This window comes from Amborella trichopoda, chromosome 1, assembly GCF_054954075.1.
Source record: "Amborella trichopoda isolate Santa Cruz 75 chromosome 1, AtrichopodaSantaCruz75HAP2 v2.0, whole genome shotgun sequence".
Lineage (NCBI taxonomy): Eukaryota > Viridiplantae > Streptophyta > Magnoliopsida > Amborellales > Amborellaceae > Amborella > Amborella trichopoda.
The window spans coordinates 45759177-45772695 of record NC_142336.1 but is presented as its reverse complement, the minus strand read 5'-3'; the positions used below and the strand labels follow the sequence as shown (position 1 = coordinate 45772695).

At 35.7% G+C, this 13519-nt stretch overlaps 1 protein-coding gene and 1 long non-coding RNA gene across 2 annotated transcripts; one reads left to right on the top strand and one right to left on the bottom strand.

The window, feature by feature from the left end:
- Positions 1-251: 251 nt before the first annotated feature.
- LOC148783873 (uncharacterized) lies at positions 252-1515 on the top strand. Its single transcript, XR_016044577.1, has 3 exons — positions 252-410; positions 523-986; positions 1087-1515. It is a non-coding gene; the product is annotated as an uncharacterized LOC148783873 (long non-coding RNA).
- Positions 1516-8827: 7312 nt separating this feature from the next.
- On the bottom strand, positions 8828-10799 carry LOC18442242 (senescence-specific cysteine protease SAG39). The gene is made up of 2 exons (XM_006852465.4): positions 10233-10799; positions 8828-9677 (listed from the first exon to the last, which is right to left on the bottom strand). Exons 1-2 carry the CDS (start codon positions 10669-10671, stop codon positions 9091-9093), a joined length of 1026 nt encoding a protein of 341 aa, XP_006852527.1. The 5' UTR covers positions 10672-10799; the 3' UTR covers positions 8828-9090.
- Positions 10800-13519: the final 2720 nt, after the last annotated feature.

Below are 13519 nucleotides of genomic sequence, written 5' to 3'. Positions count from 1 at the left end.
TTTTTTGAAGATATTGAGGGAGCCAGCAAATTTGCTTGGGGTGCTGCAACCCTTGCATTCCTCTATCGCTCATTGGGAAAAGCTTGTACCTTGAAGCAAAGACATAGTGGTTCAGGCACTCTCATGCAAGTAACCTTTTTTTTTGGTATATGATATAAGCGTTGCTGAATTTATTAAATATTAAATAATTGTCGTTGCTGAATTTATTAAATATTAAATAATTATCGTTACTGAATTTATTGCAGTGTTGGTCATATGAGCATATTATGCATATGAGGCCCATGTCACATAATATCTCTCCAAATTTGCCTAGGGCCAAAAGATGGGAGCCCTCGAAGAAATATCATAGCAATCTACATAACCTAATGCCTCCCATCAAACAAGAATTTGATAACCTCCAACCTAATGAGGTTAGTGTATAATTTGATATTTATTACTTTCAACTATATTTAATCATTTGCAATAATTTTTATTGACTGATTGCATATCATATAACTTGTAATATGGAATCCCTATTTCAAGCCCGATGAGGTCATTTCAGCTGACAGGCAGGACGCATTTGAAACTGTAATGTGCCTAACAACCCTTATATTTGACGATATTGCCGAGCCGTACATGCCAGATCGAGTACGCCGGTAATTTGGAGCTAAACTGGGCATTCTTAGAAATCCTTTGGTTGTTGGTAAGAGGGATAGCAGACATGTGGACATCGAGATTGGCAAAATATGAATGCAGATAAAATCCACCACTGGTTGTCTCGCCATGAGCGCATGATGCCTGATATTCAAGTAGATACTGACAATGGGTTGCCCTTAGAGGAGTACAAGGCTTTGTACAACCTAGTGCCCCATCCTCTAATACATAATGTTGCTAACCTACCCAAAGACATATTGCAACCTCATAACCAAGAAGAAGAAGTAGAAGATGTGGTTCCTGCTCATAAACCATAGTATATGATGAGACCTCGAGGTTATGAGGACCAGTTGGTATGTTTATATTGACCTACAAATTCTTATAGTCTTGTATTTACCTATTTGTTCCATGAAATTGTTTAAATATATTAATTATGTAATCTTGTTTGTATAGATTAGTGCAGTTCCGCCATCTACAGTCATGTTAGCAGAGACACTTACACTTAGACAGAAGTGGTATCCAGAAGTGTATAATCACGTTAACAACGCGTTTGAAACATTGTCTAAGTTTGTGCCTGTTGATATGGATGACATAGAAGCCAGGATGATAAGTTTACAGTGTGAATATCAGGACGAAGGTGTACTTGACAAGGCCGGACATGATAGAGTGGGTGAAAGTAGTCTGGTTGTAGAAGACTTAACTCCATCCACGCAACTAGCAGTTGAGGAGACCAGAAGATATAACACAAGAAAGAAACAGTATCAGCCTAAGAGAAGGTGATCAGTGTAATGGGGTCTTGACCCTTGTAATTTTGTTCATATCTTCATTTTGAATGTTTTGGAACAATTGATTTGTTCATTTTGAGTGATGTAATGTATTGATCTTTTTGACCCACCCTATTTGTTCAATGGATTTTGTTAAGTACAATTTGGTCTTTCTACTTTGTTAAGTCTGTATTTTTTTGAAGAACTCGTTGCTAGTCTTTGAGCCTTGGCATGTGTGTGTGTGTGTATATATATATATATATATATATATCGTTGATGTCTTTGAGCACCATTATCAACCGGGACGAATCAAGAGCCATTAACCTTGAATTTCATACCAAAAGCGTGAAAGAATCAAGTGTAGTGTGATTACAGAAATGGAGCGAGAAGCGGATCGTGTCGAGAAGGGAGATCCAGTCGATATATATATATATATATATATATATATATATATATATATATATATATATATACATTCAATTGATGAATGCTGTTTAATGTATATAGCAACTTAAAACATTTTCGGATGTTCAACATCCGAAAATGTCACATTTTTTTATTTTGAACATCTGAAAATGACATATTTTCGGATGTTACATTGATTGTCAAAATCCAGGAAGTTCTGGATTTTGGCAGTCAGTTTTCGGATGACATTTTCCGATGTTCAACATCCGAAAACTGATTGCCAAAATCCTGAACTTTCGATGTTCAACATCCGAAAACTGACTGCCAAATCCAGAACTTTCGATGTTCAACATTCGAAAACTGACTGCCAAAATCCAGAACTTCCTGGATTTTGACAGTGCCATTTTCGAATGTTGAGCGGTCGAAAATATGACATTTCAGATGTTCAACATTTGAAAAAAATTTCCCTAACAAAATGTGATATTTTCAGATGTTGAACATTCGAAAACTGACTACCAAAATCCAGAACTTCTTGGATTTTGACAGTGCCATTTTCGGATGTTGAACATCTGGAAAAATTTCCCTATAAAAATGTGACAGTTTCGGATATTCAACCTTTACATTTTCGAATGTTCAACACCTGAAAGTTGTTTAGACATCAAATTGATCATATGGACATCATCAAGGTGCATTGACATGATAAAAAAATGGACTTCAAGGTTTGATGCATGGACATGACAATGATGATTGTCAAACTCATAATACTTTCAGAAGGGACTCTAAATTCTCCATTATAAGATTTATGACAACAACGAATTCTAATCGCACTGACACAATTTTGACACTCAATTCATTAATTCATAAAAATCATAATTCCATTCAAGAATACAATATTAACATCAAGTTCAGTCTATCATCTCCATAGCAATCTCTTTTTCTTGCTAAGCTTGCATGTAGGAAAGCCTGACCCCGTGATCACGTTGAACATCCTTTTTAATGTCTTTTATTTTAATTTTTGGTTGGTCAAGAAGGTGACCTTTAATCTTTTTTGCCACCCAATCACTATGAGCTATTAGCTGATGGATCCTTCCCATTGGACTACTACATGTGTACGCCTTAACTATAGACTTTACTTTAAAGTATGCGGTGCTGCCAACTAGTAAGCACCGCACTTGCCATGTGCATATATCTGCCTTGCAACTTACCCACACTAGTTCTAATTCACTTTTGTCAAACTTAAAAACAAAATTGTTGTGGATTGCAAAATTAACTAGATGATGTCGACATTCATTAACATTTTCAAAAATTGCCCAACATTCAATTGAACCTTGTTACCAACTCCTCTACATGGACTGTCTAGTGGTTCAATGTCCTCCATATTACACTCTGGTACGAGCTCAGGGTTGGGCACCAATCTAATGTTTTGATCTAGCTCAGGTAAAGCGTTACGCCGATTGTTGACAAAAGATAGAGTGTAAGATGAAGCAACAATTTCTGCACATATAAGATTAAAATAAAGCAATTTAAGATAAAAAAATAAATTGTAGATATGCCAATTCCTTGAAGATGGGCCCTTAGCAACATATTCTTGTTGTGCCTCGGCAATATATACTACAATTCTCGAAAGATTCCCCTCCCAACATAAAAGATATATCTATATCATCACTAATATCAATGAAATCAAGCCCACTAGATAGACTTGTGTTGTGGTACATAATAGCTAATTTGCTTGGATTACATTTGTTTAAATTTGTAAAATGACTTTTTAGTTTATCCAAGGAACTATTTCCATTATATTTGGTGCCCTTCAATTTTCCTCCTTTATAAATAACACGTCCGTCATTTGTATTCGTCTCAAATGACCCCTTATATCGGAATACCAACTGCACTCCCTCAGTGGTTATCGTTAATACTATTGTATTAAATGAATAACAAATTTAGTGTTACAAAAAATCAATACAAAAAAATTATCAAAAATTGATATATTTCTAACTAATTTAGGGTTCATAAAATATGAGTATTGCATAATAGATTGAAATAGTGTACTACTAAAATTGTTAGTAGCCATCGTCAATGCTCAGGTATTAAATGAAAAACAAAATTAGTGTTACAAAAAATCAATACTAAAAATTTTAGCAAGAATTGGGATATTTCTAACTACTTTAGGGTTCATAAAATCTAAGTATTACATAATAGATTGAAATAATGTACTATTAAAATTTTGAGTAATAAACATTACACAAAAGAAAACAAAAAATACTCACATAAACACAAAATAAACAACAAATTTTAATACAAACAAACAAGTTTAACAATTAATTATCCAAAACAAGGAATACAATGTATCAACATGATATAAACAACAAATAATTATATAAAAAAGCAACTTCATCAATATTAAACAAATTCTATTTATTAATCAAAAAATACACAACAAATGTTATTCACAAAATAATAAATAAACTTTAATTAATCAACCGTATAAAGAAAGAGTAAGAACGGTACCAATCACGTCCAAATAGTGAGTCAATCTATTCAACTTTGTGGGTTACTGTATTAAGGGACAGTAAAGGGAGTACGATGCTTCAATGATCGGTTTTTCCCAACTTTATAAAAATAAAAATATATAAATTTCAGCCTGTGCGCTGGAAATGTTGGTGGGCAATATTTCAGATGTTTAACATCTGAAATTCTTAGAAGTTCGAATGTTCAACATCCGAATTTGTGAAAATTTTGGATGTTCGACATCTGAAATTGAGAAAAGTCACTGTTATAGCCGCGGTTGTTTTCGGATGTTGAACATCCGAAATTTTTACAAATTCAGATGTTGAACATCCGAAAAAAGGTAAAAGTGTCTTTTTTTTTTAAAAAGACGTTATGGAAGATAAAAAATAGACAGTAATAACGGAAACTATTAGATATAATCGTAATAACTAAAAATATAATATATATATAATTTTTCCTAAATTTTATATTGTAGGGTAAACATAGAAGCTTGCTCAATAGTCACAACTTTACTTTTCCTATATGAAAATTATAAATCCATGGGGCACCGATGAGACATTATGAGTATGCATGATAGTGTACTTTCCCAACCTTGCATCAATATCCAAACTATTGATTAGATGGTGATGACTCCTTCATATGACAGTGTACTTTCCCAACCTTGCAGCCTCAATGCCATGGGAGTGGGGTAATTTATAGAAGGTTACGAATATAAATGAAAGCAATTGTTTTTTTCGGGAATTATTCATAAAAAAAAAATTGTTTTTTCGGGAACGTGCAAAGTTTTAAAAGAGGAACTACAATCACCGGTTGCTACTATTAATGGCAAAGTTGATAGACTTAAAGTTCTCATCCATTTGTATGATACAAGGTTTTAGAAAACGGATCGGTCACCCGGACCCTTTGTCTGGAAAACAGATCGAATCGGTAGTTCGAATAAGAGAATCAGCTGGATCCAGTCTTAAATTTTTTTTCAAAAATAACTAAAATTTCTATAAAATCTCATTTTGTTTTTTGGTTTTTTCAAATAATAATAAGGGTATTGCATTATGGTTTTTATTATTTTACAAAAATATATAAATACCGAGAACATGTTCCATGTCTGAGCCTTTGTTGTCTATTAAATTCATTTCCCAATCAACAATTCTTCCTTGTCTCAATTACCTAAATAGATAAATAAATATGTGCGAATAAAAACCTAATTCGATATTAAAATTATTTATCGTGCCATCTAAATCAATTCAAAATTTTCAAAAATATAAAGAATACATTTCTCTGACATTTTGAATTTAAAACTGAAACGAAAAGAAAAATATGAACTCTAGAACATGAGTGGAGTCTTTGTGCCCTAAATAAGTGCACAATTTTGTAAAAGTTTCTAAAATGAAATATGTAATATCACAATTCAACTACGACTTTCTTCATTATATAATTAACTTACAAAAGCCTTGGAGAGAATGACATGTGTAAGTTGAGTTAAATGTGCAGACTTGTTTATTATGAGAGAGGGGGAGAGAGGGAAAGAGAAAACATGGTATATCTTAGCAAAAAAATAATATTGATTTGGGGTTAGAATGACTATCAAGGGCAAAATTCTAAGTGAACCATGGAACATAGATAACACTATATATCATAACATTATGCCCTCTTTTCTTTTTATCTAATAATTAATTTCTTTTTTATAGAATTCCTCTCTCTCTCTCTCTCTTATATTGCGCTAGGCATTTTTCTTACCTATGCATATCAGCGCACGTGGCTGATAGTTCCTCAATCGTAAGAGCGGTGTGGGTCGTCCCTATTATAAGGAGGCATTTAAATTATAAAATATAAATTAAATGATGCGAAAAAAATAAAAACAAATAAATTAAAGGGGGTGAGCCCCATGCCACCCCTCTTTAAATGAAAAAAATTACCAAATAAATAATAGAAATAAAAAATAAAGAAAAACATTTAAAATAAAGGTGGGGCTGTCAGTTCACTAATAGAATTGTGCCGCCTCATTGAGGGAATCGGGCGGTTCTCGATATATATTGGGATCTGGATCGGCCAATACTTGTAAATCAATCCTTTTTCATTTTCAATAATATAGGTTGACCTCAATCAAACAATTCAAATAGGAGGCTGCTAGTTTTTCGTATGCCGGGTGCTGAGGCGTATTTGTGCTGCGTTAGTCTACTTTTTTAGCAATTACCCCCAAGTAAAAAAAAGTACACTTTTTTTTACGAAAATATCTTTTTTTGTACATAAAAATTTAATTTTGGCCAGACATTCATATGGGCTTACATGAGCTGTCGGACTGCTCATTGACATTTTAAACTAAAAAAAGTGGTGGATTGCTCTTTGACATTGCCGAACTGCACTTTGGGCCTGTTGAGTCTGCATGGGCCAATTGCCGGACCACTCTTTGGTAGTGCCGGACCGTATGGGCCTATTGTCAGACCGTCATTTGTTAGTGCCGGACCACCACTTATACTGCCAAACTGTCACTGTTATTACTGAACTGACATTACACTGTTGGACCACCCTAAGAATATGTCGGACTGCCTCTTTGTGGGAAAGAGGAGAGAGAGGCGTAGGTAAAAGTAGGGGAGGGTAGTTTAGATTTTATTTATTTATTTTTGGGTTGGAGGGTATTTATTAAGAAAGTATATTTTGGGATAAAATATAGAAAAAATAGATTAGCGCATAGAAAGTATAGTCTTAGGTTATTTGTAATTTTTCCAAAACTTTAAGTTAGCAAATAGGATGAGGAGTACTGGCATACACGGAGAGATTGATTGACAAATGCAGCGATAGAAATAATGTCCTTCTCAATCGATCGCCATAAATGAGCTAAAGATATTGTTTTTGGGATTTTTTCAATCATTATCATTATTATCATCATCAGAGCCTAATCCTAACTGATTCCCTCAATAATATTTATATATTCACATGGGACTTTTGCAATGGAACCCATCCTTGTATAATGTGGTGCTAAGCACTTCGTAGTTTCAAGAGAAATTGCAATTTCAGTTGTCAAACAAACGCCCTGAGTGATAATGGCAAGTTTCTATTGCTTTGTGTTCTTGTTTGTCTGGGGGTTTTATTTCCCGTGTTAGTTGCTTCGCACCTGCTAGAGGAAACCCGCATGCCCTTTAAGGTTTGTACAATGGATGAGTGATAATGTTCGTGTCCTTTAGGCCATTTTCAGCAGTGGCATGAATATGGCGGCCTCATGGATGATGCCTTGGAATTCATCATCAAGGATCACGGGCTAACCACTGTTGCCAATTACCCCTACCAAGCAATCGATGGCACTTGCAACATTTAGAAGGCATCATCTCACGCTGCAAACAAGGAGAAGGCACTCCTCAAGGCTGTCGCGAAACAACCAGTCTGTCGCTCTAGCCACTAGTAGTATGAATTTCCAGTTATATTATTCCGGTGTCGTCAAGGGTGAATGTGGCACTGAAATGGATCATGGAGACACTGTTGTTGGTTATGGAACTACCAGTGATGGAACCAAATACTGGCTGGTTGAGAACTCCTGAGGTACACAATGGGGGAGAGGAAGGGTACATACGGATCGTGTGCAATGTTGCTGTGAAGGAAGGTCTCTGTGGCATGGCGATGATTGCTTCCTAACCCACACCATAGTGATCACCTTGATCTCCTATCTGTATATACTCTTATGTTGTATCATGCTCACTGCATACGAGTTGTGCTTGTAAAAAACTATATTGTATAAAATAAATTGCTACAATTGTGAATTGTTCATATTGCCATCTCTCATCGTTATCATGAGTGCTCTAAAATTTGGTAACAAGGGCCTAAATGTCACGAATCGTCTCTTACAACATCATGCAACCATTTATTTCCAATTTGTTTCTACAGTAATTACCAAAATATTAGAAAGATCAATAGTCCATCTTGCTGGTGATATTGGAAGTGTAATAATTGCAACAACAGTTAACATGCCATTGTAAATTCGTACAATTTATTTTTTGCGTGATTTGTGAAGCGGCCGTATAATGGCAAGGATTCCAATCCCACGACATGCTGAAGCAAAAAGATAAAATAAAATAAAAATAAAAAGCCGCTGCATGGTTGGAGTTTTCACCCAGGGACTGGTCGATAGTTGGCTTGAAGGTACTTATTAGGAATATCCAGTAAACAGATTCATCTCAATGGTTTCTCTTTTAGTTAGAGGATGGTTTCGAGCAAAATTACTAAGTGGATCTTGGACATTCTGTTAACTGTGAATTTGTAAAAATGTCGACTGCGTGACTGTCATTCTTAACAATGAAAGAAACATTTACCTTCGAAATGCTAATGAACTCATTCAATTTTTTTTTTGGGTGAATGACTCGTTCGATTCACCATATGTGCTAGATAGTGAGTTTTAAATTAATTAGTTGTCAAGAGCAATGGCAGACATTTGATGCTGCCAATTGGATTGCAATGGTAAAATGATTCTAGCCTATTCACAGGGATTGGTGAAGGTTCAAGATTTGAAGCTGAATTTCAAAATGATCCTGTTCTTTTGTTTTTGCAAGTCAATGAAATTCTTTGAAAAGAAAGAATTTTACATGCACAATGAGGAAGAGTTGAAGCCCAATACAGCTAAGAGAAATGACAGGATCAAAGATCAGCTATAGCTGCCTAAACCAGCCACCAGACACTCGATGCGAAGTTAGGAATCCCAAACTTGCCCAAGGTTTGTTTGGGAGGGCTTGAATCCCAAAACAGAGGCAGCACTCCAAAAGCAACAATTATTAAGGAAACTAAGGTGAATTATTGGGGATCAAGCATTGGGGTATGACGCCATCATCGCAATTCCACAAAGTCCTTCAGCCGCATGGACATCACGCTGCATCTTTATGTACCCTTCCTCCCCCCAACTCTGGCCCCACGAGTTCTTCACCAGCCAGTAGTTGGTGCCATCACCTTCTTTTCCATAGCCAACAGCTGTGACCCCATGATTTAAGTTGGTTCCACAATCACCTGTAAAGACACCACCAGAGTAGAACTGGAATGCAGCACTTGCTTCTATACCTACGGAGACAGGCTGCTGAGCAACGGCCTGTTGTAGTGCCTTCTCGTTGTTTGCCGGAACGTCCTTATAACCTTTGATGGTGGCCACATGGTACGCCAACGCGTTGCTGTTACAGGTACCATCAGCAGCTTGGTAGGGGTATTTTTTCTCAGTGGTGAGGCCATGGTGCTCTATGAATTGGAATGCGTTATCCATGGTGCCTCCACTACAGCCCTGGTCATCGTCATCGATGTCGCAGTCCACCAACTCTTGCTCAGAGAGAGATAACAAATTTCCAGTCTTGAGCTTGGTTATGCCTTCTATGGCTGCCACAGCTGAAAATGCCCAACAGCATCCTGCATTGATAAGAAATGGGTGTTAGTTTGTGGTGGGGGAAGGGGATTTTCATATGAATAAAAATTTAATCCAGAAGGATTACATTGCTCTGCTAAACCAAATTCTTCATTTGGTACCATTAGTTGAATAACTTGTTTGTGGAATTTGATGGACCCAAATCCAAGATAAAAAAGGAAAAATGAAAGGAAAAAGACTATATGGAGCTAAAAAGGAGTGCTATGAATCAAAATAAAAATATGCTCCAAAACTGCATCTAGTCAGTCTATTTTGTTGAGCATTACACACATACATAGACACACATATATTATCATCATTATCTAAGCCTTATTTCAACTATTTACGGATAAACATACATATATATTAGGGTTTGCATTCCCCATTTGCCATATGAAATCAATCAATGGATACAATAAAAGACATTTTGAAAAAATTTTATATCACAAAAGTTCTCCTAACTAGGTGTTCTGGTCTTGGGACAAAATGCACGATTTTGTCTCACAGCACCACCATACATGAGCTCTCACTAAACTGTCATGAATTTTTAGAGTTTGTACCACATTGTCCCTGGTCCTTGACAGGAGTCACCGCACCTTTCAGTCTCCAATCCACGGCAGATGGCACCGATCCATTTTCATACCTGAACAGTGTCGCCTCAGCGACCCTGTCGGCCCTAGCATTAGCATTAAGACCCAGGTACATGGCCTTGAATTCTTCATAAGTTAGGTCCGCAAACTTATTGGCACTCAGAGTGTAGGGACGATTCTCTCTGTTCACAGAGTCTATAAACCTAATATTCTCTTTGAAGATTTCCAAGCGCTGAGCTTTCTCCTCGTCATCATGGTACACACGACCATGGTCCACCATCCATTGCTCGAACCTTAAGGACAAGTTGGGCGGGTTGAGAGCGCGACTCGAGGCTGAAGGGAACCTAAACCCCACATGAAACAAGGCCAAACACAGGAAACAGAATAATGGGGGAATAAACCTTGCCATTAGTAGTAGTTAGTGAGTTATATACAGAGAGAATGTTTTCAACTAGCTAAAGAGAAGAGTGAGAGAATGTATGATGTCCTCAAGCTTGAACTCAGTGACTAAGTACCAGTTAACTGGGTTCTTGAGGTGGTAGCAACAGTCTAAAAGGAAGGCTTTTATAGCAAATATTTGGACTGTCACTTGCACTTATTTCTCTACTGCTGTCACTACATCTACGTTGGTCTTGGAGACCTGATCAATTAACTAATTCCTATATCACTGCCATCTCCCATTGACTTGAACACTTCAACAACACCTCTCTCTCTCTCATGTTCTAAGCAACCGTCGTCGATTTCCACGTAGCAATTTGAGTACGTTTATTTCGGGCGCCCATGAAATCCCTCGTGTTAGAAATGGAGTAATTGATAGGAACAGGGTCATGATTGTAGCACTCAATCAGTTTTATCCTTCTTAGATCAATCCCTCCATTCCCACCATTAACGCATCAAAAAAATAAAAATAAAAATAAAAGTCAATCATTCATCAGCAAACTGCCCACAAAAATCAATCGTTCATTAGCAAACTGCCCACAACTGATGAGATTCTTTTTTTCTTTTGCAATATCAAAAAAAGAGATTGGAACTATCTTAAAATATTATTATAGGGGTTAAAAGACTACAAATTGTACTTAAGGGTATGTACTATTAAATTTCATATCAATCAGGTGCATCATCAAAAAAATAGCTAAAAAATTCTCAAATTGCCTCATTGGATTAGTCTCTCTTTAGGGTGAAAATGATTAAAGTACTTTTAATTTTTAAAGCTTCTTACCAAACGGAGGCAATTTGAGAATCTTTTAACATTTTTATCAATGACATGCTTGATTCATAAAGAAATTTAAATGCATACCCACTTTTTTGGTTGAAATTTAAAAGTATATTCTCAATTGTTATTTGGAACCTTTTATCCCCTTTAACTTTTTCTACTTCTTTTTTTGTTTTTTTTGCTCTAGTCCTCCATTATATGCTTAAGGTGAAGGCACCTTTTAGATCACATGATTTACTCAATCCTTGCACCGGCAAAAATCTAATGTTGACAAGGGAGTGCTGATGTGACATATAGCTAATTGCTTAGTCTTGCGACACATGTTGACCTTTATTAAATAAATAATGATAATTATAAAAATTATTGTTGAATAATAAAGGTCAAAAATAAATAAATAAATAAAAACGATGAGCTAGTAAATTTTTTATTCTTAAATTTCCCCCTCTCACTCTCCCCACTAATACTTCTTCCCCCTCTTTCCTCTCTCTTTGGCTCTAGACCCGATCCGTACCTATAAACCGTTGAAGATGAAATACTTTAAGCTATATTCGTTTGGTTATATTAATGATCATATACAATAAGAATTCGTAGTCATCTTTAACTATTAAACAACAAATCAGATAACTTGAAATCTTTTGGCAGGTGATTGTGACTTTGTTGCCAATAATATGGGTGTATGATGGTAAAAAAATAGGCAAAAAAAGAAAAAGAAACAAGAAAGCTTATAGTAGCGGTGGCAATGAACCTGACCAGACCTGCGACTCGACGGGTATAGGTATAAGTTCAATTTTTGGACTCAACAGGTCAGGTCTGGGTCCAAATCCTAAACCCGAATACTATTCGGGCCTGGGGCTGCTGGGTTCACCCAGACCCGACCCGCTGCCTCCCCTAACCATGGTGAATAATACCCTTGGTAGCACATGAGCATAATGCTACCTATTTTTGTTGTCTTTTGAGCATGGTAAATAATACCCTTTGATAGCACATGAAAAGTATGCCACCATAAAGATATCTTCAAGATGGTACCAAATTGTATAGGAATAATATGAAATTTGGGATTTAAACTTTTTGAGGCCCTTCTTATCATCCCACCATTTTTTAGCTCTGTCGTGTATCACTCTCTAGGGGTCCCTTTGTAAATTGATCCCTCTTTATTATCCTACTAGGCCACTATATTTGCATATCTTGAGCTCCCATTGTCAAAAGGGTGTAGTTGGCATATAGATGCATTCGTGGTATATAATTTTGATGTAAAATGTTTTTAGCATTATTTCAAATTTTATTTTTATATTTAATTATAAATTTTAAATTTAAAAAATGATTAAAATCAAGTAGATCTATAAATATATGAAAATCTTGAAAATGAATGGTGTAGATAATATGTTGTAAAATGCACTATTTCTGAGACTTAAAATCTTTTTATTTTTCATGGTCATACATCTCGATATCGAGATTATCAATGAAAGAGTTTTTCAACATTAAAACTATCTTTTCTGATGGATTTTTGAGGTGCAATCTGTAGTTCTATCTTATAAGGTTGCATCCTTATATAAATTTTTTCCTTTTCAAAATGGCTTTATTTTGAAGGGTATGCTTCAGAGTTCACTAGTTTAAACTTTGGGCTGTCCGACCTTATAAACACGGAACAACCTAACAGATAAGGCTATTTGGTATTTTGATATCGGACACACCTTTGAAACGAAGAAAACAAATATAAAATTAGGGAATTTCCAATTTGTCCGGTGATAGAAATGTAAAACAGCAGGGCAATTCTGAAAAAAAAATACCTAAACGTAGGGTGATCTCCTAGTAATTTCCACAAAAATATAGAGTATTTCGTAATAATGGGAGGGGATAAATTTTTATTAGGACTTTTAGTTTCTTTACCAGCACATGAATGTGGAAAAGTGTTGCGTGCGTGTCAGGGCGGTGGGGGTGGGAGAAATTTTTACAATTGCGTCACAGGAGGCATAAAACATCTATTTTAAAAATGGATGCACACGTGTGGTTCCTCTAAAAAAAATTAAAATCATTGGTCTACCCA

What these genes read in the sequence shown, in the direction of transcription:
- LOC18442242 (XM_006852465.4), bottom strand. Translation starts at nt 10,671, where the DNA reads ATGGCAAGGTTTATTCCCCCATTATTCTGTTTCCTGTGTTTGGCCTTG. An exon ending in CAAGGACCAGGGACAATGTG is followed by an intron (nt 9,678 to 10,232) that starts GTACAAACTCTA and finishes TTATCAATGCAG; the next exon opens with GATGCTGTTGGGCATTTTCA.